General features: G+C 35.8%; 1 protein-coding gene across 3 annotated transcripts in view; it reads left to right on the top strand.

The window, feature by feature from the left end:
* Nucleotides 1-26,513, top strand: part of LOC123564933 (solute carrier family 22 member 4-like) — a 143,820-nt gene that overhangs the window by 12,136 nt on the left and 105,171 nt on the right. The window contains exon 9 of one of the 3 annotated variants that reach the window (XM_053537574.1): nucleotides 18,018-18,383. The exons of the other annotated variants lie outside the window; for them this stretch is intronic. Within the exon in view, the coding sequence (XP_053393549.1) occupies nucleotides 18,018-18,254 (237 nt within the window). The 3' untranslated portion in view covers nucleotides 18,255-18,383. Of the gene's footprint in view, nucleotides 1-18,017; nucleotides 18,384-26,513 lie in introns of those variants that run through there. 3 annotated transcript variants of the gene reach the window in all.

A 26,513-nucleotide genomic window follows, 5' to 3' on the forward strand; every position in this document is an offset into this window, starting at 1 on the left:
TTTTGTTTACGTATCTTTATAGAAATTCACTTTTTCCTACACCTATTTTTCATGAAAGTTCTATCAAAAATTAACGGAAAAAAAATGAAAAGAAAATAGGGGATTGAATAGTTCCTAGTGAAATGCCAGTCAGTTGTGGTCTGCTACCATAAAAATGGCACATATTTGGTCTTGTCCGCACAATAAATACCTACTTCCGCTTCCGATCTGCGAAACTTATCATGTGGGGTGTATGAACAGGAAATCCATCTCATTTCATGCAGAATGTATTCTAGTAGTGAAAAAGTGTAATTAAAGCACTCGTTCTACAGGAATTGGCGCAAAAATATGGGAAAATTAGGATTGATTTGCTATGGACTTCTTTTGACTACACCACGGAAGCACATTTTCGACCGAATTACTGACCTTATTCCTATAAATACAGGCCGCTTCTTAAGAATTAGCGCATCAGGCAGTGATACTACTTTTTCGCTGCTCTAGCATATATAAACAATACTCATATACTCATAATACTGCATATATTTCAGTTTTTTTTAAGACGATCGGGTAGGGAAAATCCTCTCCCCCACAAGCATGCATGTAAGATCATTGTATGTTTGACGGTACGATAGCGGACCGTGAAGATATGACGGTACGATGGCGGAAGTACGATTTCGACTATTCGCAACCTACTTCTTGTATCTATCGTTACAACGTACTGTCGTTACGTCGTACTGTCATCATCGTGACTTTGCGCTTCACCATGTCACTGTCGTACCTTTGCGCTTTGTAAATCGTATGATGGTACCATCGCGCTACACGTTTTTATGGAGAAGTCACCGGAAAAACATCATAGTATCACCGTTACCGACTGTGAAGACAACAAATGAGAAAAAATAATAGAATAACAGTTAACAAAGGAATTACGTACAGGTAGTACATGTATCGGTGTTTCAGGAATAGGGATAAGTAGCTGAACAGGATCGTTATAGAACCGGAAGACATGTGCGTGCAAATTCAAGGCAAGAAAGTCGTCTGTTTCTGACCTCGTAAGTGAAAATGATTATAGTGCGTTTTATTCGACCTGGCGGGACAGAGTTAATCTCCGACTTATGCAAATAATTGTAATCTCAAAAAAGGAGCAAAATAGGTAGAGCAATATAATTGTTTATATCCGTAATCTTCGTTAACCCACGACTAAAATTCAACGCTACATCGGTTGCATGTATTACATACCCTGCACAATAATGTAGTGGACCGTCGCGAAACTCCGCCCGCCAGGTCAAATAAAATGCACTGTAATTACCCGACATAAAATATTTTCATCTCTTCAAGAAATGGGACAGTTACGTAAGTTTTCAGTGCTGTGTAGTGCATCAATGTCACTTTTTTGATACGTTATACAGAGCAAACTAATAGAAACGTTATCGCAAATATCAGAAATATTAAAAGACGTTGCCAAGCTTCCATGTAGACATGTGGTGATAACCATGCAATTTATTAATGTTAGTGATAATTTGACATCATTTTTGTGCCCCCCCCCCCCCCCCATGAATGGTGGGGGCATATAGATTTGGTCTTGTCAGTGCGTGTGTCCGTCCGTCCGTCTTTGCGTCCGTCCGTCCGAAGTTCGTGACGCGCCTAGCTCAAAAAGTATTTGATATAAATTGATGAAACCTTGCACGAGTCTTGATCATGATATGAACTTGCGCACCTCCTATTTTTCGTCTGGATCCGCCCCCTATTTTTAGAGTTATAGCCCCTGCAATAGTCAAAAATGCACATTTTCACCTTGTGACAAGCCTAGCTCAAAAAGTATTTGATATAGATTCATGAAACCTTGCATGAGTCTTAATCATGATATGAACTTGCGCATCTCCTACTTTTCAATTTAGTCTGCCCCCTATATTTAGAGTTATGGCCCCTGAAATAGGCAAAAATAGCACATTTTCACCTTGTGATGCGCCTAGCTCAAAAGGTATTTCAAATAAATTGATTAAACCTTGTATGAGTCTTTATCATGATATGAACTTGTGCACCTCCTATTTTTTGTCCTTGAGTTATGGCCCTTGAAATAGTAAAAAATGCACATTTTCACCTTGTGACGTGCCTAGCTCAAAAAGTATTTCATATAAATTGATTAAAGTTTAACCTTGTATGAGTCTTTGTCATTATATGAACCTGCGCACCTCCTATTTTTTGTCTGGCTCCGCCCCCTATTTTCAGAGTTATGGCCCCTAAAATAGTCAATAATGCACATTTTCACATTTTGATGCACCTGGCTCAAAAAGTATTTAATATAAATGGTTGAAAACTTGCATAAGTCTTTATCATGATATAATTTTGCACACCTCTTATTTTTTGGCCGGCTCCACCCCTAATTTTTAAAGTTATGGTCCCTGAAATAGTAAAAGATATGCACATTTTCACCTAATTATGTGCCTAGCTCAAAACATATTTAACGTAAATTCATGAAACCTTGCTTGAGTCTTTATCATGATGTGACCTTTCATACTTGGCATGCTTCTTGAGAATCTTTGCGCTTATTACAGAGTTATGGCCCTTGAAATAGCCCCAAAATAGTGGATTTTTTGTTTGTGATGCTCATAGCTCAAAAAGTGTATGGCCTAGAATAATGAGTACTTTTCATAAAATATTTGTTTAGGCTAGACCCCATTAACACTGCAAACATTTGAATTATTGCCCCTTATTTGTGACAAATGTACCAATGGGGCTACACCCTGTGTCCTACAGACACATTCTAGTTTTTTGTTATTTTCTCTTTTATAGTTTCTAATAATTTATTTCCGAATCAATACACCTATGTATGTCACGGTACATTTTCAGGACTCGCATGCCACATGATCTTGTAGTTACATAAAATGTTTTCCTGCGATATGACACTTTTTTACGACACGTCACATTTTTGTTACGTAAGTGGTCAAATTTCATTCAGATTTTAGAGGAGCAGAGCACCGCTTAGGCTTACAGTCTCTTGGAATACCTGTATCACCTCAATCATCTCAACAACTGTTAACCTAGGATTTGTGTTGTCAATTAAAAAGTGTTGTAAAGTATTATATATTATATTATCTCTAATTATTCGAATTGGTTACATGTATGTATATGCAATTTTAATTAGCTCGTTCGTGCAGACAGAGAGGTAACACTTTTATTACACAGTTGCAAAATTTTAATACAGATATGATTTCCAGTTTCAATAATTAGTCTGTCTGTTTATCTGTAAATTGCTTTTTATTATATTTTAGGAATTTGTATTACGCTATAAAGTATTATGCTGCATTGAATGAGTCAAACGAGTTGGGTTGATGTTGTGTTGATCTGGAGAGGATTTTGTGTTGTGATTCTTTCGGTAGCATCATCTTTTCTCCAAGAGTGACAGAAAAATGTCGTATAATGTATTGCTTGAGGATATGATACGAGATCTAGGCGGGTGTGGTCGCTTCCAATGGATACTATCAGTAATTGGGCACTCCGCAAAAACTATCGCGGTCTGGAGTATGCTGGCAATGACATTCAATGGACAGCAACCCGATTTCATGTGCAGAATTTCGAGTAAACAAGAAGAAAATTTCGATAATGTGTGCAGTCCAGAAAATATAACGGAATGTGATGGTTATGTTTTCAGCGATGACATGAATACCGTTGTAAATGAGGTAATTTAAAAAAATAATAAACAGGGATTAAAAAAATACAGCGAATTTATTCTGAAATTCAGAGCAAAATTCTGTTTATGCTTGTTATAAATTATTTTTCAAGAAAAAAACAACACACATTTCATTTTTGCAAAAGTTATATGTAGACGACTTTTATCAAAATTTTAGAAAAATGCTATCGTAAAATGCAATTTAAAGATTAGTAATTACAATGTTCAATATACAGCCGAACTTTGTTCACTCAAACTCGGATAATTCGAACACTTCCACTTGCTCGGATTAGTCAGGTCCCGGAAAAAGTCCATTTACAATGTACATGTATATTGTTTGATAGCTCGAAGTATTAATACCTCGAACAAATTTTGTCGGTTCTGTAGAGATCGCGCGAACGAAAGTCGACTGTAATTGAATTTGTATTAATATAAGATGTTAACACAGAGTAGATGCAGGGTTAAAGAATGCGATCAGGACTGGGCTTTTGCTGTATCTTGAGAACTTCGGAAAAGGAATATGCTCAAACCCTATGATTACATTTGAATTTTAATTCAAATAACCAAGTACGACTCACTTCACGTATTTCAGTGGAACCTTGTATGTGACAATAAATGGATAGCTGCCTTAATCACTACAATACAGATGTCTGGCGTACTTGTCGGATGTTTCACTTCCGGTCATCTTGGGGATCTATTTGGCAGGAAGCCAACATTCTTTCTGTCGCTTTTAATTTTGATTTCGTTCAATGTTGTAGCGTACTTTTCTGTAAATTGGCAAATGTATGCGGCAATTAGATTCGTTCTTGGCATGGGTAAATATTGTTTATAATGATACTAAGGACTTTCTACCATTCTCCAATGCAAATAAATGCCAAGACAATTACATACATTCAACTAAATCGTACAGCTAAAATTATCATTAAAGCAGCTATTTTTTTAACCATGCATGTACATGTAGCAGTTGTAGATCTATTTGGCTGCCAAGGTGAAATAAAGAAATCTAAAAGTAGAATGAACAGAAAGTTGATTCTTTTGGTACCTTTTTTTCATTATTTCTGCTGAATTTCTTTGCGAGCTTTGAACATTAAACTAAGCCCGAGAGAGGAACGTTTTAAAGATATTTACATGTTTTCATGAGTTAAACTCGTTCGGTCGATTTTTTGTTTTGAGATACACTCTTCTATTGGTTTATTAGCTGATCAGTGAATTGGAGTAGGGTAGTAATTTAAAATAGGGTTATTAATAACAACACCGTTATCTGCAATGTTGAGTTTGGCTCAAATGATTTTACAAGGAATGAGTTTCACGAGGTGCTTGCGCCGAGTTTAATCCGGTCTGGCAAAATCCACGATTGCATCATTGCATAGCCGTTTAAAAGGTTCTTAGATCTATTTCCAAAATTAGACTGAACACTGGTTTGAAACTGTAAACCTTTTCACGCATGGAACGCCGTAACTTAAACAAGTAGTCCCACCATTGGATATTTTTTTCATTTCTAATGGGAGTTAAATACAAGTTTCTGTATTCATTTGTGAAAAACATACTGTATTTCAGACAGAAAATTCGTGGATATGCTATTAAAGTGTTTGTTGCCAATAGTCATGTTATCTCCGATGAACCAGCAAGGCGTCAGTTTAATTTACTAGTAAAAGTAATATAGGATTTTAAATTTATGGCGTATGTTCAGAAATAATCAAGTCATTATCGAAATGAAGATGTGAGTATTCAAAACATAAAGCAGAAAATCCATGAACAAAATTCCATCAAACATACGACATTGATAACATTTTTCAGATCTTTTATGCGCCATGTTTTAAAGATTATTTCTTCGAAATCAACGATCCTGAGAAAATAAAGATAGTTTCAATTTGATACATAGGTATAGGGTCCTTCCTGACAGTTCACTACAACGTCATGATTGAGTTTGCGCTGAGCAGATGGCGACCTCGTATTATTGCCGTCCCTGCATGGACGTTTGAAGCAGGTCTGTTTGCTCTTGCAGCATGGGCATTGAAGGACTGGAAAAAATTACATCTGGTAATTGCTGCTATTGGTGTGCCGTTTTTGATTACTTACTGGTAAATATCTTGTGTGAAACAATTTCGTACAATTTAAATAGCTGTCTCCCTTGACCCAATTTTAAAACAGTTGAGCCTTTTAATTTTTCTTTATTCAGTTGAATGTCCAATTCCTGATGATTTGATGCAGTTATTGCGTGTGAATTATCAAGTAGAAAGTAAGGTAAATTGTTCAGTGTGTTATGATAAGCAATGACAGTTAAGAAACTTATTTATAAGTAGACACCAGAGCTTCAGTTCACGTGCTTGGAAGTCAATGTTCTTATATTCTAATAAAAGAAAGTGAAAAAACCCATATTAGTCGTATCTGGAATATTGAAAACAGACTGTTATATTGTTATTATTATTATTATTATTATTATTATACCAGATTTATATAGCGCCCTTTTCGTGATAAACACTTTCAAAGGCGCTTTATTTATAGCAAACGCAGCCGTACAGGGCACGAAATGCATCCTCTTCTAGTACAGACACATTGCGATCTGACCAGACGGACAGAGTGAAATAAAGCCTCAGAACAGATAGAGAGAAATCCTTATTTAGATACAGGCTTGTCCGGCTAACATAGCCTAGCTAGCCCTTTGCGAATAGACAGTCTGGTTCTTTAACGTGCCCGATGTATAGCACCGATACACGCGAAGCCGTCTTTCCTGGGAAGAACTAGTACAGGCCTCTTTGTTAGGTGGGAGACACTCTGAGCATCTCAGAAATTTCCAGTGTCGGGACCGGGATTCGAACACCGGACCTCTGGATTGACAGTCAAGCGTGTTACCACTAGACCACCGGCCCACCTCACACATTACATTTTGTAACAAAATGTTTGCTGATGTATATAACTTTAGTATTGTACAAGAGAGCGTTCGTTGGCTTGTTACTAAGGGACGCTATGATGATGCTGAAAAGGTGATTTACACGGTAGCCAAATTAAATGGAAAACCAAAGCCAGACATGGGTAGGATAATGGAAGAAGCGGCTAAAAGTGACTCTGATAGGATGACGGTACATTACACGGCTCTACATCTCTTCAAAACAAGGGACCTGGTTAAGACTACAACTGGCCTACTGTTCATATGGTATGCATCTTATGGTACTTTAACAATTAAATATGACTCTTAATAAAACATTCTGAACTATGGTTGGATATTTCTGTCACCACTTAACAAATTAGTTTCCACGAAAAGTTTCGAAATACGAATGGCGGATATGTAAGGTAAATATCTGACAAGTGGAAACTTGAAATCTTTCATGAAAACTAGAAAAATATCTTTGCAAGAATTTTTTTGCTTGTTCGTGCCATAAAATGACACCACATAATAAGTGGGTAACTAGATTTTTTCACGAAACTTGATATTAAGGAGGTAGGTTACCTTTATATTTGTAAGTGCGCATGTCCAACCGGAAGCTAGCGTGACGATTTACGACGACGTTTACGACAAACTAAATGTGTTTGTATATTCATTCTTCTGAAAACAAATCATAGACCTGTCTTCGATCTGACGCTTTATGGTTTAATAATGCAGAAATAATGAATAAATTACCGCAGAAACGCTTCAAAACAATGTTGCCTTAAAATGACGTCATTGACGTCATGACGTTACGTGTCAGTTACCGCGCAAAATTAATAGCTTTTATCTTGAAAGTACGTAATTCTGTGCATTTTCTTTATTCAAACTATTTTCAAATAACCATTATTTGCTGAAATATTTTTTATGAGTCTTTTGCTCTGAATAATAATCAATATTTTGCTTCTTTTATGTAGTTATATTGAATTGTTATGCGGAATGTAAGAAAATGGATGATGGTAACCAATGTTATTTGGAATATAGTTGGGTGAGAGGTTACTTGTTACGGCCATTTTTAAATAAAAAATCTAGCAGTTTGATTTGTAATACCTATTTTACAGGTTCAGTTGATAATTTGTTACTTATATACTAAAACTAAGATCTAAAATTGTTCAAATTTAAGTAGAAAATTGTGGTTTATTGAATTGAATTGATGTTACCATGGAAACGAAGCCCGTGACCTATGTATCTAAATGTAAAATTCAAAAGCGTTGACACTAGTCTATTTAAGAAACACAGCTTCGGCTTTTTATTTTCATTTCACCATTATCCATGAGAATAATAGTAGCATGCTGAACGATTTTTCCATGAAAAATGCCAGACGAGGGGTACTGCTGTAAGTATTCTAAGCTTAGAAATTTGTTTGAATAAATGCAGATAACACGAAAATATAACTTACGTTAGACATAATATGTTTTAAAGCTACATCAGCTAGAAAGATAATCTTTTTCAATATTATTTTATAAGAAATTACGACAAAAAGCAAGATATAAGCCATTTTAAACATCTCTGTTGCCATGGTTACTTTAAACTTTAAGAAAAATATGGTACCATGTATAGTGCTTGGTATTTTGCTAATAATATTACCCAAATATTCCATGTTGGTCATTAACAGAGTGGCACTGAAGCCGTCGAAAACCCCTATTTTTATACATAGTTGTTTAAAACTGAGAGAAAATGCGTTACCATGGAAACACGGGCCCCGCGACATATACATTTTAAGCTTATATTAGAAAGCTAACGTGCATACTAGTAAAATTATAGATTATGCTGACTTCTACGGATATCAATGAAACTAAAATACTCTGAAAAGTGTTAAATATCCGTATTTTCCTTCTTCTTTCAATATGAAATACCTTTGGAGGGTCATGTTCTTCAAACCTGGATAAAAATTGAACTTGAAGGGACAGAGACAAACAAAACTGGGATTTTAGCAGTTAAAACTTCATATTACACGAAATACAAAAAGATGCTGCGGTTCAACTAATTTGAATTTACCCTTGTAACAAGGTAACCTACCTCCTTAACTAGAAGTTTTCATATTATCTGTTATTCGAAAACCTTATTTCATTGAATAAGAAGTAAACTAGATATTTTTACGATGAAAGTTAATTAGAAATCTAGATAATTTTCATGATACCACTTATTTAACATGAAACTTTTCACGTTACGAGTTATATATAAATACATGAAAGAAACGATTTCGGGAAAACTTTCGCGAAACAAGATGTTCTGTGTGTCTTCCAACTGCTCAAGGAAGGATGATCACAAAGCCCATTCAAATTAAACAGTTTATTTATATATATCTGGTAACGTAAATACTTTCATGTTAAATAAGTGGTATCATGAAAATTAACTACTACTTAACTTTTACATTATATGACTGGTTTCGTGAAAATATCTAGTTTTCCACTAAATTATTAAACGAAATCAGGTTTTGCAATATCAGCTGACATTAAAACTTTCTAGTTAATAACAGGTTTCATGAAAAAAAAAATCTAGTTATCCATTTATCATGCGATATCATTTTATGTCATTAGCAAGAAAAAGTCCTTGTAATATGATAATTTTCTAGTTTTCATGAAATATTTCGAGTTTCCACTTTCTAGATATTTATCTTACATATCCGCCACCCGCCCGCTTAGCTCAGTAAGGAGAGTGTTAGTCTACGGATCACGGGGTCGCGTGTTCGATCCTCGGGCGGGGCGTATGTTCTCCATGACGATTTGATAACAAACATTGTGTCTGAAATCATTCGTCCTCCACCTCTGATCATTCATGTGGGGAAGTTGGCAGTTACTTGCGGAGAGCAGGTTAGTACTGGTACAGAATCCAGGAACACTGGTTAGGTTAACTGCCCACCGTTACATGACTGAAATACTGTTGGAAAACGGCGTTAAACCAAAAACAAACAAACAAATTCGTATTGCGAAACTTTTCGTGAAAATTAACTGGTTAAGTGGTGACAGAAATATGCCACCATACCAAACACCTACAAAAATAGAACTTTTTAAAGGTACCATTGATTTTAATTATTGGCCACTTGGCTGAAACAGAAATATCAGTTCCGAACGCTTTCCTAAAACGGAGAAGGAAATAAAAATCAAAATCAATAGATAGCCAGTAAACAAAAACATCGACGGAGAACTCCCACAATTACCGGTCACACATGTCGGTTCAGAGAACTCTCACTCATAGCGGTAAGATCACCGTTTCTTAGGATGAAGTAAGGTCTTTGCTCAATGATATGAGGGCTGATCCAGAGGTAATATCACTTCGCCCATTGCGCATTTACCCATCGTTGTATTGTTATAGAAATTAGATCGAGGTATAACCTAACTCAATTATGATTACATCGATAAATGTTATTTATTATGGTCGTTTCATTTTAACTATAATACAGAACTTCAAAGTTCAGGGTATTTCGCCGCACACAAAAATAAAATTTCTTTGATCTACATCAAAGACAACGAAAAAAGACAATCGCCAATTGACATCAAAACAACACACCCACTCATATGAAATTATAAAGATGTGTAGTTACGTCTTTTAGCAGTCAATCGTGAAAACTATATTGGCACCTAGCCAATAACCTCGGATTACAGTTTGTTATGCAGTGCTAAGTCATGCTATTGCTTATTGACAAACATATCGATTTCTGACGTCAAAAACGTCAGTGACGTGCGGCGATCTTTGTTATCATGCTTTTTGTGTATCTCGATATTTCGATGAGTGAGCAACATTTTTTAATGATATTTTTCAAAACATATTGCAAATAGATCAAGGTATTTGGGTGGGAAATGCCCATTTTTATGGCTCCATTAACATTACTTTTGGATCAACCCTCGTATTCTCTTACTAAGATACTAAGAACTTTGTTTCAAATGCCGTTATGCTTATTTTAATTATGATTAAAAGCTTGCATTTGCGTTGAAAAATAAGAATAATAATACAAATGAATGTGTAAATGTTGGACATTAAGTCTTATTTCTTCCAGGATGTCAGTCAATTACTCCTACTATGGTTTGACGTTTGGTGTAAACAGTTTGGTGGGAAATTTGTACTTGAACATGTTTCTGATGAACGTAATAGAAGCACCTGCCAATTTCTTCATCATGTATACAGTCAATAGGTAATTAAATCTGTAAGACGTTTGGCAGCACAGAATGCAACCAAGCAAAATAATAGCAGACTCGGTTTGATTGAGTCTGTTCATGAAAAGTAGTGGAAACCGCAACACCTTCACGCCCCTTAGCACCGGCTTAAGCGGGACTCTATTACCCGTGAACATTGAGTGGACTCCATTTTCCCAAAGGACCAGAAAATATAACAACACTGAATCCAAGTACGGGGAGACTTTTTACGGCCGCCACACGGCACTTAAAGAATGTTGTTGTGATAGTTAATAAGATCTGCAAGAAGATCATTTGGAAGCACAGAATTCAACCAAGCAAAAAATAATAGTAGACCCGGTTTGATTAAGTCTGTTCTTGAAAGGTTGTGGAAATTGCAGCATCCCTCACGCCCCCGCCCCCCCCCCCCCCCCCCCCCCCCCCCCACACACACACACCCAGCAACGGCTTTAGCGGAACTCTATCACCCGTGAACATTGAGTGGACTACACGATCCCAAAGAACCAGACAATATAGCAACACTGGACCCAAGTATAGTAAAGTTATATTTTTTCTTGAAGCCTGCATACTAGTTTCAAAATTATAGTCACAGTGGCCCAAATACAAGTTGTTTATTCTGAAAACTTTAATGTAAAATGTTGGTAAGGATATGAAATGTGGCAATTTGTACAGGATCGAAAATCCGTGTAGAGGTCGCCACAAATGGGTGAATCAACATTCCATATCGAGGGCAAAATGTCCAGCCGGAGCCGACTATAATATGGGACCTTATAACATGGTCGCAATACTTTATAACTTTCACACCCAGTCAGAAAGATATATTTTTAATTATAAGACTTTGTGTAGTTTGACCGGTCTATAATTAACACATGCTTACTTGGATATTCAGTCTAAAAATTAAAAAGAAAAGAAAAAAGAAACAGTTACTTTAATAATATAAGTAATAAAATAAAACACAGTCAGTTGTCAAAACTATTGGTCATAGATTTTTGGAACATTGGGAAATAGTTATGATTATTGACTGGTAATTTTAAGCCAGTCAATAAGTATATACCACATTCTACTTTCAGATTTGGACGAAAGTACTGCTGCATGCTTTTCTTCATGTTTACTGGATTGTGCGGGGTCGTTGTTGGCATTATACAATACGTTGGTAGGCGTCATAATTTTACATTGAACATATTCACTAACGTTAACATTCACATTTTGCTGTGTTATGTAACGGTCCGCATTATGCTAAGATTACCGCGTCAGCACGTCTCGTTTTGAAGTAGCGAAAATTTACTTAGATAGAAATCAGTTGGCAAATTTCATCTGTTAATTCTACTATAAATCTGAATTGCTTTAGTTTTAGCACCCCTGGACTATGGACTATATTCAGGGTGAGCTATTAGTACAGGTGGATCGTCCGTCCTTAGTCCATAGTCTGCCGTCCGAAGTCCAGAGTCACCATTTTCAGTTAAACAACAGCTAGTCAGAATACACCAGAGTTTGTCTGTGGTATCCTGGAATAAACCTCTGTATTTTGTTCACTTGGTTACGCTTACCCTCATTTTGGGGCCGCCAAAACTAAAACTAGCCAAAACTAAACAAACTGATGGATCTTCGCAAAAACTGGTCTGTACCATTCTTTTATAGACCCATCTTAAATTTGTTTAAATTGTTCCTTTTTGTCCCTTTAAGTGGAAATCGGAACTGAAAATACCAAAAGATATTTATACACAGCATTTTAAGAGTCAGTTTCGTGGACGGCTGAATCGGTCTCGCAAAAGCTAGGTCTGTAATATTATTATATAACCGATTCTCATATCTAATTAAACGGTACCGCTTGGATCAGAGCTAAAATAAGAAAAAAAATCTAAACAACGTCTTCTCATAAGACAACCAAACCAGGTGAGTTGCATTCCAATATAGGCTTATTCTAGGGACCATCAGGCTTAGAAAAGAAAACAAATCAAGATTTAAACAACTTTTTCTAATGAACCACTCAATGGATTTTCACCAATAATGGTCTGTATCATTTTTGTGTAGATCCCTCTCAAGTTTGTTCAAGTAATTCCACTTGGCCCTCTTACGGGCTACCAAAGCTAAACTTGGAAAACCTTTTCAAGACGTCTTCTCATGAACCACTTGATGGATCTTCGCTGGTCTGTAGCATTTTTAAATTGACCTTTCACCAGTTTGTACAAATGGTTTGACCATTCATCGGCTGCCAGAGCTAAAAACAGAAAACGTCTAGCCGATATCTTCTTACGAATTTACAATTTCAATGTAGCATCCGTCCGTCCATTGGCCTCTTTCAAACTTGTTCAACTGGATCAACTTGGTCCATTTCAGTAGTCACCAGAGCTGAACATAGAAAATCTTTTCAACGACTTCCTCTGGATGTTCACAAGTCTTTGTCAGAGGCAAAATTCAAACGTAATGATCTCAGTCGAGTGACTTAGTCCCACTGGATCTCTTGCTGTTGTTGCGCAGCATTCTTCTGTTTGAGCATTTAAAGATATTATGTATTCTTCTTTTCAAGACGACAGAAACATTGGAAGGAGATATTTTATGGATGAGGTCACGACCAGTTTCACCCCACCGCTACCCCATTCCCCACTTCCCTCATCAAAGGGAATCAGTGGTTACTTTTATTTACCAAATATTCGACTGATTGAGGTTTAAAGAGCATGTCATACGATGAAATGTTTTGTTGTTGTTTCTCCAAGCTCCCATTTGCCCCTACTTTACGACGCTCCTAAATTGGTTTTGTAAATGAGTACTTTACCACTGAGATTTTAATGAGAGTAGGTGTAGTAAACGCATTATTCCTGACATTTTTTCCTAAGCGGATATTACCATTGCCCCCCACTCTCTCCCTCCCCCCTCCCCCCCCCGCCCCCCCCCCCCCCCCCCCCCCCCCCCCCCACACACACACCCATTTGGCATTCGCATGTGTTGTAAAGCGGTTGTAAAATATATTTTGTATTGAATATATACTTTTATTACCATGTAGACACTCCTCATCGTGGTGTAGTTACAAACGCCTTTGCTTTGGCTTCCAAACTGGGGATAGCCTGCGGATCGGATTGTCTCATAGTTTATACAACGGAACTGTATCCAACTGTAGTCAGGTAGATATTATAATGTCAACATATTGTGATACATTTTAGAAATGCCATATATTTCTAATTTTAGTTTACATGCATTCTTTCATTTTACATAATTAGTAAAAATGTGTTTTGTGTTCTTAGTGTTGTATTATAGTTTTATATATGCAGTATACTCACTTTACATCCCATTTACTAAATACGTTCGCGTCATTTTTTGTGGTCTAGTTTTCTAATCTATTTTGGTTCATACTCAAAACAATAATATTGTTTTTTTTTAAACAAAACTGATGTACTTGCAACCTTTTAAAAAAACGACACAAAGTAAGACGGGATATGAATTGCAAAGTAACACTTTCTTGTTCGAAGGAAGAATGTTGATTAAAAAATGATAAATACTAAAACATTCATTTCATTTTCAGAATAATTGCATTCGGTCTGCACAATACATCGGCAAGAATTGGAGGAATGGTTGCTCCACAAATTGTGTTCTTGGTAAGTAGAACGGCTTTAAACTAACCAAGATGTGTTAGTGGTAAGTAGATAAGGAATGAGATCGCCGCCATAATTATTGATCTACATCACGTGGTGAATTTTCATCCCGAATGTCCGATAGCATACTATAAAATGCATACAAACAAACTTTACAAATGACTGTTAGAATCCTAAAATGTATTTTATAATTCTTTAAAATGCTTAGTACTGCAATGCGTAGTGTATACAAATGTAAATGGCACAGACGTTTCCTGTATAACAGTTTTGAAATTGATTACTAAATCAAGATAAACCTGGAATGGCGGCCATTTAAACTAACAGGACAGAGTGTGTGTTCTTTCATATACATTTACATTATTTCTAGTACATTTTTCATTTGACTCGTCATAGCACAGACTCTAGCTAATGTACTTGTATATATACATAAGTCGCTGACGTGGACAAAAAAGAGCAGCTTCTTTCAAAAGCAACAGTTTATATACCGACTCCCCAGAAATAAAAAAGTCTTAGGTGAAAATGGTACTTTTGAGAAGGCTTTAGAAAAAAACTAAACATTTTATTTTGCAGATTTCGCACCGATGCAGATCATATTTATATTCTAACCTCGTAGCAAAAGCCTTTAAAGACTGACAGTTGCGATTGTCATATACGAGTTGATATTTGAGAAAATGTCTATACGCCTTTTTAAAGTCGTCGTTAACAAAAGGTCGTGTCTTCTAACTATTTACTATAAAATCGTTGTATTAAAAATTTTATAATAATATTATACAATCTTAAAATGTTCTAAGATGCAATTACGGCCTTTTTCTTCAATAGATACTTCAAAAACTGATCAAAAATAGGTCGTAAGTAACAGATACGACTTTATGTATTTAACAAAATGTCATTTTTGGCTCAATAAACAGGGCCATGCAGTTATGATTATAATTTTTATGCAGTTTCCGAAAATAAGGTTGTATGTGGTTCGGACTGTCATTACATGCGTGAAAATGTGTAATAAGGAGCTGACAAATATCTGTTATATGCTCCCGTTTACCAGTCGTAGTTCAAAATCAGGGAAGTGTACCCCCTCCACCAAAACAAACGAACCAACCAACCAACCAACAAACAAACTAACTAACCAACCAACCAACCGACCAACCAAACAACCAACAAACAAACAAACAAGCAAGCAAACAAACAAACAAACAAACAAGTTTTATTTCCGATATCTATGCAAGGGACAGCACTCTTTTTAATGTTCACAGATTTTAATGAGAGCTGGATTGTATTTATCTATAATTTATCTTGGACTAATTATTTTGTGTGACGTCAAAGCTGGTTCCTGGTCCAAAGGAATGATAATTATGTCAAGCATCCTGGCCGAAGCGAAAAGAAATAATTATATTTATAACTTTACGAAGTATGCATAGTTTTAAGAGATGTACGCATGATAAAACGAGACGTTGTTGAAACCGACGCCTTGGAAATACGTACAACGTAACTGATGTACTGTTTATCTTGTAATTTGACGTTGTTGAAATCCACGCCTTGGAAATACGTACATTGTAACTCATATACTCACACAATGCACCTATGTAAACTTGTAATTTTCACATTAGCTCTAGTACTGCAATGAATACATGTTTCAGTTAGAAACTTAATTTTAAGTAGATGCTAATCACACTTGCACGTATATACATTGATGATTACTGCATACCTGCATAGGTATGTCTATCATTCAAATTATCAAACATGACAACAGGAGACCCCTGTCATTTTGCATTTTGTTACTTTCGGTCGTATGGCACGCTTAAAGTTTGCATTCAGATTCTCTACATGTAAGACCTTTGTGAAACTTGCACGACTGCATTATGTACGTTCCATTTCTGAGAACACCAGTATTTACAAATTCCGTGTTTTGAAATTTTGTGGACAGACATTTGTAAAGTTTGTATGTATGCATTTTATAGTATGTACTGTCGAACATTTGGATTGAAAATTCACAAGGTGCAACATTAATGTTGATCAATAATTGTGGCGGCGATTCCCTTCCATAAGAGGTGCTTCAGTGGCCGAGTGCTTAAGGTCGCTAACTTCATGCCCTTCACCGATGTTGAATAGAGCCTCGCTTCGCTTGTTGAGAGGCAATCAAGCTGGCTAACGAAAGGTCGACGGTTCTACCCAGGTGTACGTCCGTGATAAAATAATGCATAGAGAAAGACGTGGGGTTTTCCGCCACTATCAAAAAGCTGAGAAGTCGCCATATGACCTATAATTGTGCAGATGTAACGTTAAACCTAATAAAAAGGGCGATATTATTCTAATCAAATTGTGTTCTCTAACCAAATTGTGTTCATGGTAGAATAGTTTTAACATTATAACAAAGTTATGTTCTTGGCAAGCGGAACGGTTTTAGTGTAACAAAATTGTAATCTTTGTAGGTAGAACGATTTTAATACAGCCCAATTACGTTCTTGGTAGGTAAAACACTTTGCACCAAATTATTATCTTTAAAGGCAGCACGGTTTAAGTAAAACAAAGTTGTTTTCTAGGTAAGTCGAACGGTCTAAGTGTAACTAAACTGTGTTCTTGGTAGGAAGAACAGGTTTATTGTAACCAAGCAATGTTCTTGGTAAGTAGAATGGTTTCAGTCCTAACGAATGGTATTCTTGGCAGGTGGAACAGTTAAAATCCAATCAAATTGTGTTCTTGATAGATAGAACTGTTTGTACAAATTATATTCTTGATAAGTAGAACAGTTTCCGTCTAACAAAAATGTGTTCTTAGTGAGTAGAGAGGGTTTCGTCTAATAAATGGTGTTCTTGGTAAGTAAAATGATTTTGATCTAACCAAATTGTGTTCTTTGTAAGTAGAACGGTTTCGATCTAACAAAATTGTGTTCTTGGTGAGTAGAGAGGGTTTCGTCTAATAAATGGTGTTCTTGGTAAGTAAAATGATTTTGATCTAACCAAATTGTGTTCTTTGTAAGTAGAACGGTTCTGAGTTACCCAACTGTGTTATTAATGAGTAGAATGATCATTGTCTAACCAAACTGTGTTATTTGTGAGTAGAACGGGTTTAAGCAATCAAAATTGTATCAGTGGTAAAAAGAACGGTTTTAGTATATCAACTCAACTAATTCTTGGGACCTTAAACACATATTACCCTAAATCACTTTTCTGTCTAAAGAGAATTAAGATATCCTGATCACCTCCTTCTCGTGGATGGTTTGATAAAATGTATTACTCTTAAACTGTCACTTATCATCCATACAAGGAGATCTGTCGGAAGCATAGAATACAAACAAGCAAACTAATAGCGGATTCGGTTTGACTGAGTCTGTTCATGAGAGGTAATGGAAATTGCAACAACCCTCACGACCCCTAGCACCTGCTTAAGCCGAATTCTATTACATAGATATTGAATGGACTCCATGATCCTAAAGAAACAGAAAATACAACACTGAATCCTAGTACGATGAGACATTTTACATTCTTGCATAAAAACTACTTTTTTTCACTGGAACCGCCCATGTATTAACGGGAGATAAATCGTGTACAAACAAGGCAATTCACGTGCTGTTAATACCCGATATTTATTTTTTGTCGGTCTCGGTCACAAACAATCTCGCGGGCTTCTGCAGACGTTAATACACAAAAAAAAACGTGTATTATCCCTACAATCACACAAAATTTACTAATAGTATGCTTCATGAATAAAAATAAAGACTCCTATATTTTCAGAATGATGATATACCCGGGCTAATGTACTTCCTCAGCGCTGTTATGATGATTGCTTCAAGTCTCATTTGCAGCTTGTTCCCAGACACCAAAGACAAAATACTCGAGGACACATTCAAAACTGATCAGAATAAAGCCAGTTGCACCGTTGAGATGACAGCAGATGCTCACAGTGCCAATAAACATTTGGAAAAGTTAATACAAAGCGATACTTGTTTAAATGCTGGACATCACGTTTGAAAAATAAGTTTTGTGTAGCTGTTAGAAGTAAACTTGCAAGTACATTTTAAAACTTCAAAATGCCATTGAGGACGGGAGTTCAGATATTATCCTATTATTTTATCGAGTCATTCTTTTAGAACCCAAGGTCCGTATTTGTTACATGAAAAAAAAAATCTTGTACATACGACTGAATATAGATTGAAAGATATAATGAACAGTATTACAAAGTAAGGCAATTCGAAGATCATTGTTATTTCTTTTGATCTGCACTGTTGGTTCTCTGCACAATGTTTCCTGGGTATCTGGAATGCACATTTTGTTATTACAGTCTTTTCATGAATAAAGAAAAATAAGTGCATAAATGTCTCTTTTTGGTAATGAAAAATATTCACAGCAGACTTTTGTGTTTAATATTCAACCAGTGGTTTGAAAACACTGGGAATGTCTCATTACAAATGAGTCGATGTTACAAAATTGTCAACTTTTTTTTCTCTGCCTTCTACTTTGATATCTACATCTAACATATCTTCTAAAACAGCTACCCTGTGATAGCAAGATTTTTTTTACCAGGACATGTCACAGCCTTATTGTGTAGCGGTGATTGCCCTTTTAGTTCAATTTTAAGAGTTTACTTTTACCAAGAAAACAATTTGTGGTGCAGCCATCCCACCGACTCGAGCGGCTGTGCTATGAACGCCGTAAGCAATCGTTCTGAAGGGTAGATAAACGTGATATTAAGTCATTTAAAATTCAATAGATCATACAGAAGAAGTGTTCTACCATGATACAGTACAAAGATTCCAATAAAAATGCCCTGACTTGTCAAAAAGATTTCACTTGATATACTAAAATTTGGAAAGTAGATCCCTCGGAAGCACCGAGAACATGGCAAACAGTGAAAATTGCAGACTCGGTTTGACTGAGTCTGTTCATGAGCAGTAAAACTAGTTAAATGATTCTACAAGTTATGTTTAAACAACCGGTAACAAAGATTTCACTAGAAATGCTCAAACTAGTTACAAAGTTTCAGTTGATGAAGATTCAAAGCAAATGTTCTTTGTACTAACTAGTTACTGCAACAAACACCAGATTTTACGTAGTTTCTGTTAATGTGATGAAACAACGGAAAGAATATGTAATTGTTCTTCCTGACAACAGTAGGGTATATTTCAGTGGTGTAAACTATCATGCATAGCTTACCAACCGCACCCTACACTTCATTTTAACAGAAGTGCAATAGCATTGGTAAGTTGTCCATTTTTTGTCTTCTTGCCGTACACCATCTTTGAATTTCCTTCTTACCGTATACTTTTGACCGACGTCTGTCCGTACACTTGGCAAATTTTTAAACGAACATTTTTGAAGAAATTTGCTGTTTTCAGGAAACTGGCAGAAATCACGCAAGAAAGGACTGAAAAAAATCGAAAAACTGAGTCTATCCTCGCTTAAATTTATTTTCCATTGTTTTGGTTACATTCAAGGGCAAAGTCTAGAAAATCGAGCCGTCGTCTGAGGTAATGGTATACAGCTGATGAAAGACAAATGGCAGTGCCGTGTTATACGACAAAAAGTCGCCCATAAAGGAAATATCCACAGAGAGATCAATGAACAAATAAGGCGCCTACCTTTCCTGAATATCCATGTCCACCCTCTTGCCTTTTTCTTGCCGTACATCGGGTCACGTGACAGCATACAGTGGTTATGCGAGGAATACGGAAGGTCAGTGATTCTACAGATATGACATTCAGTATTTGGAGATATGCTTTTCTCACAAAAGTTGTCCCGGAAACATATTGACCATTTTTATTATTATTTTACTCGCACTATTCTGAAAACAAGAACTTTATAAATTTAGTTTTAATCGTTTGTGTGGGCGAAAAAGAACAGTTTCTAGTTAACTTAAAGGCGATATATAAAATATTATTCGTTTTATTTTAAACATTAACTTTGAAACTAGCCAGTTAACTAAAAATGCCGCTAAGACCATAACTGGAGTTTTCACCACATAAATAAGGAACATGTTCAAATACAAATCTCCTGATAAACTCTTGACACCAAATGTTATACCATAGTACCCATAGCTGACTGCAAATCTAAAATACAACACGTAATGTATATTTAACTTAAGTTAACTCAGATTGCATTTCACTGGTGTAATGAAATCAAATACAAATTTATATCAAATGGTGAATAAAGGCATGCGCTAAATGAAAAAAGAAAGAATATCAATTATTTGGCTATGTATAATGATTCATTTCATTATCAATGTGCAGGACTCAAAATTCACCCGTGCGAGCTCAAGATCAAGATCACAACTCGACTGTTAAATGCTTCCACTAAATTCTATCAGCCCTTTCACTATCCGTATCAGCGGCGGGGGATAAAGCCATCTATCAGACTGCCGTGTTTATATTTTTGTGATTCGTATTTTGGAACACAACTTTACTAGACGTCGGAAATAGGAATAGTTCTTTAAATAAAATGTAAACGAAAATTTTAGAATTATCTAGTTCGAAGGTCAACAGATTACTGCTACTTACCACCAAGTTGATAGAAATGGTGTTTCTACAACAGCAATAGCAAGGTGAATATTCTACCACTTATGAAATCCTCATGCAACCAAAGCAAAGACACTGGTCTCCATTGCCAAAGACAGTGTAGTGACTATTGGTGGCATCCATTTAGCAGATGCAAATTCATTTGTGAAGCTGTACTGTACCAATAAGGAATCGCAAGGCAGCATAGACCTGTCATGAATGACTCATGATGGTGAAAAATAACCAGCTAGATTGAAAGCAACCGTCGCAAAAATGGCCAGAAAAATACGTCAGTTTCCTGCCATTCATATCAGCTAAATGTCCTGAAACAATGCATCGTAGAAGTACTCCACCTATTTGTATCGTTGTTATTGTTGCTGAAATCAGTTTTTTGTCACACACAAGGACCGACTGGAAAAGAAGAAAGTATCCTTCATTTGAATTAGAAATGCATACCCGAAAGAGGAATGTTAAACTTTCAAACAGGATCACTATGCTATGGACCTAAGACAAATCGGACTAAGATGTTTTGGCTAAGTCAGTTCGGTCCGAAGAATTTTCCATCCAAGAATAATAGAAATGTTGGCCATAAGTTATCATGCACTGAAATTAAAACGTGGTGTCAATGAACAAGACTAAAGGACGAACGTTAGCGAAACACGAGTGGCCCATAGGTAAAAATGGAACCGAAAAAGACACATCGGTTATGTTATCTCATACAAACAACAGAAAATAACGCAGTCCAGCCAGAAATTTACTGACGTAAGCTAAAATATATGGAGCCTGATCAGGTCCCCTAACTGGAATGGATAACGAATCCAAAATACAGGCCGCTTCTTAGGTTTAGCGCATCAGGCAGTGATACTACTTTTTCGTTGCTCTAGCATAATTTATATAAACAATACTCGTATATCATGAAATATCCAGTACGACAGCGGACCGTTAAGATATGACGGTACGATGGCGGAAGTACGATTTCGAATATTCGTGACCTACTTCTTGTATCTATTGTTACAACGTACTGTCGTTACGTCGTACTGTCGTACCTTTGCTCTCCGTAACTCGTATGATGGTACCATCGCGCTACAAGTTTGTTTGTAAGGAGAAGTCACTGGGAGAACATCATAGTATCACCGGTAGCGACTGTGAAGACAATAAATGAGACAAAATGATAAAATAACAGTTAACAGAAGAATTACGTACAGGTAGTATCGGTGTTTCAGGGTTAGAGATAAGTAGTTCAACAGGATCGTTATAGACCAGAAGACATGTGCATGCAAATTTAAGGCAAGAAAGTCGTGTGTTTCTGACCTCGTAAGTGAAAATGGGTAATAATTATTACCAGACATAAGATATTTTCATCTCTTCAAGAAATGGTATTGTTATATATGTTTTCATGATCGGCTGAAAAAAACATCAGTGCTCTGGTGAGCATCAATGTCGCTCTTTTGATTAGGAATGATATGTTATATAGAGCAAACAAATAAACGGTAACACAAACGTCAATATTAAAGACGTTACCGAGCTTCTCGTATTATACATGTCGTGATAACCATGATGTTTACTTCTGTCATTGAGATTTTTTGACAATATGAATTAAGTTATTTTCTTTTGATAGTTTCTGAATCAATACTCCTATGTATTCGAAGGTATATTTCCAGGACTCGCATGTCACATTATCTTGTAGCTACATAAAGTGTTCTGAGATATGAGACGTTTTTGTTTTTACCTGACGTCGCATATTTTACGTAACAGTCAAATTTCATTCAGCTTTGTAGTGGTGCAGCTCATAAGAGCAGCACTGAGGGTAAACATCTCTTGAATTACCGGAATCACTTCAACAGCTGTTTACTTAAGATTTGTGTTGTCAATTGAAGTGTTGTATAATATTATAGATAACACAGTCTCTAATTATTCGAATGGGCTACATGTACATATCACTTTAATCAGCTCGTGCAGACAGAGAGGTAACACTTTTATTAAACAGTTGCATATTTTTAATACAGATGATTTCCAGTTGTAATACTTAGTCTATCAGTTTGTCTGTAACATTGCTTTTCACTATATTTTAGGAATTTGTATTACGCTTCTCGAAAATTTCAATAAAAAATGATGCTGCACTGAATGAGTCAAAGGAGTTGTGTTAAAAGATTATAAATGAAGTGGAAAGTTTTTCTTTTTGTATTATGTACGCTGCTCGATAGTTTTAATAATGAAGAGTGATGCTGTGCATTGAATGAGTCAAACGAGTTGTGTTAAAATATCATAAATTAAGTTGCGTTGATTTTGGAAGGCATTTTTGTGTGTTTTTGTAGTTGTACAACACGATTGTTTTCTCTTTCCAAGGTGACTTAAAAATGTCGTATAATATATTGCTTGAGGATATGATACGAGATTTAGGCGGGTGCGGTCGCTTCCAATGGATACTATCAGTAATTGGATAATCCTCAAAGTCTATCGCGGCCTGGAGTATGCTAGCCATGACATTCAATGGACAGCAATCCGATTTCATGTGCAGAAGTTCGAGTAAACAGGAAGAAAATTTCGATAATGTGTGCAGTCCAGAAAATATAGCGGAATGTGATGGATATGTATTCAGCGATGACATGAATACCGTTGTTGACGAGATACTTTTAAAAATAATAAACTGGGATCAAAACTTTCCTGAAATACAGCAAATTTATTCTGAAATTTACAGAACAATTTTGTTGAAATTATGTTTATATAAATGCTTGTTATACATTTTTTCAAGAAAAATTGCTCCTTTGATTATTACAAAACTTCTATGCAGTGTTTCATCAAAATGTTAGAATAAATGGTATCGTAATTTGCACAAGGGAAACAATCATTTTATAGAGTGAAATTGTTGAGTGATCATAATCCTGACCATGTTATACCAGTGCAATAGAAAGAGATCATTCTCTCTCCAGCAATAGCTTTCTCAACATATTTTACCTTGTGAAATTCTGTGGGTTTTAACAATTTATAAAAACTCGTCTGTTTGTTGACAAATTTCACTACAAAAATTTCACACTTTCCCCTAGGGCATTAAATGATTTGATTTTTACATATTTTTCTTTTCAAAGTGATGATCTCTGCCGTAATTGCTTCTAATTATGCATGATTTTTTCGAGCCTAGAGGTAAAAAGTGCCTGCTTTGCATGAGACACTATGTACATAGCCACCTAAGCCTACAATACAGTTTTAGCGGAGTTGTATCCATTTTCCAGATATTTTACCATTTTTTCAACTCAAATAACTCTTTTACAGAGAATGATATCTGAAATATTTATCCAGCCTACACGAAGTTTGCATTTTTAGTTAGAATGCCTAGCCTTATGTTTTCAGTGGAACTTAGTATGTGACAACAAATGGATAGCTGCCTTAATCACCACAATACAGATGTCCGGCGTGCTTGTTGGATGTTTCATTTCCGGTCATCTTGGAGATCTACTTGGCAGGAAGCCAACATTTTTTCTGTCGCTTTTAATTTTGATTGCGTTCAACGTTGTAGCATACTTTTCTGTAAATTGGCAAATGTATGCGGCAATTAGATTCGTTCTTGGCATGGGTAAGATACGAAGGGCTTTGTATCATTTTCTATTGCAAAGAAATGCGAAGACAATTACTATACATGTACATGCAGTAGTTGTAGAATTATTTGACTGCGAAGGTGATATAAGGAAATCTATACACTAAATGAGCAGAAAGTCGATTTTTAGTTTGTTTTTTTCTCATTATTCCTACTAAATTCCTTTACGAATGTTTTAAAGACTTCTTTAGTGCAAAACAATAAACTAAGCCCGATAGAGGAACTCTTTAAAGCTATTTACTTGTTTTCGTGATAGGACAAAATGCTGTTAAAGTCGTTGGACCGATTTTTCGTTTTGAGGGGTTTAATAGCTGATCAGTGAATCCAAATTAGGTTGCTATGGTTAATCATTACAACACCGTTATGGGTTGATGAGTTTGCCAGGAATGGAACTCACAAGGTGCTTGCGCCGAGTGTGATCTGATCTTGCAAAATCCAAGAGAGCTGAGTGCATCATTGCAGAGGCGTTTAATATATTCTTTAAGTTAGATCTATTTCTACTGTTACATCAGCCAAAATGAGATTGAAAACTCGTTTGAAAACGGAAAACATTTTCATTTATGGAACGCCGCAACTTAAACAAGTAGTCCCACCATTGAATAGTTTTCCGTATCTGATGGGAGTTGAATACAGGGTTTTGCGTTCATTAGTGAAAAGACAGAAAATCCGTGGATATTCTTGCCAATAGCCATGTCATCTAAAATGAACAGACAAGGTGTCACTTTAATTTACTAGTGAAAATAATGTAGGATTTTAAATTTATGGTGTATGTTCTGAAATGGTCAAGTTGATGCGACTATTCAAAACATAAAGCAGAAAATACATGAAAAAAATGCCATAATATACGACATTGATAACATTTTTCAGATGTTTTAAAAATTATTTCTTCGAAATTAAAGATCTTGTTAATTCAAAGACAGTTTAAATTTGATACATAGGTCTAGGGTTCTTCCTGACTGTTCACTACAACGCCATTACTGAGTTTGCACTGAGCAGATGGCGTCCTCGTATAGTGGCAGTTCCAGCTTGGGCGTTTGAAGCAGGTCTATTTGCTCTTGCAGCTTGGGCATTGAAGTATTGGAAAAAATTACATCTGGTAACTGCTACAATTGGTGTTCCGTTTTTGCTTACTTACTGGTAAATATCTTGTGTCAAACAGTTTGTAAAATTTAAATGCTTGTCTTCTTTAACCCAATTTTTCTTTTAAAAAGCAGTTTAGGAATATTGACAGAGCATTTTAATTCTTTTTATTCAATTGAATGTTCAATTCCTGATGATTTGATGGCCGTTATTGTGTGTGAATTATCAAGTAAAAAGTAATTGTTCAATGTGTTATGATAAACAATGACAGTTAAGAACCTTATAACTAGGCACCAGAGCTTTAGTTTACGTGCCTGGAAGTCAGTGTTCTAATAAAAGAACATGTGAAAAAATAAAGAAACAAACTAGTCGTATCTTGGATATTGAAGCCAGATTGTTCATTAAATTTTGTAAAAAAAAACTTTTTGCTGATGTATATATACTTCAGTTATGTACAAGAGAGCGCTCGTTGGCTTGTTACCAAGGGACGCTATAATGATGCTGAAAAAGTGATTTACACGATTGCCAAATTAAACGGCAAACCAAAACCAGACACCAGTAGGATAATGTAAGAAGCAGCTAAGAGTGACTCTGATAAGATGACGGTATGCTACACGGCTTTACATCTCTTCAAAACAAGAGTACTGGTTAAGACTACCACTGGCCTACTGTTTATATGGTTTGCATTTTATATTTCCTTTCTAACTAAATACGACTCAACTAACACATGTTTCAAGCCTTAAAAGACAAGCTGCCATTGGCTTTAATTATTGGCAACCTAACTCCGTTTTGAACGCCTTCCTAAATACTAAGAAAGAAATACAAATAAAAATTAAAAGATTGCTAGTTAGCAAGAACATCAACAAAGAATCATCATACATGCCGATAAGATTACCATTTCTGATGAGACGAAGAAGAGTTTTTGTTTAATAAGATATTCTCCTTCAAAGAATTTTGTTTTAAGTGCCGTTATGCGTAATTTAATTCTGAAAAATTTTGCCTTTATATTGAAATGAAAAATCGTAATACAATACTGTATTATAACAGTAGCTCGATCTGGGATGCTGT

The sequence above is a fragment of the Mercenaria mercenaria genome, chromosome 2, assembly GCF_021730395.1.
Source record: "Mercenaria mercenaria strain notata chromosome 2, MADL_Memer_1, whole genome shotgun sequence".
In the NCBI taxonomy this organism is placed as follows: domain Eukaryota; kingdom Metazoa; phylum Mollusca; class Bivalvia; order Venerida; family Veneridae; genus Mercenaria; species Mercenaria mercenaria.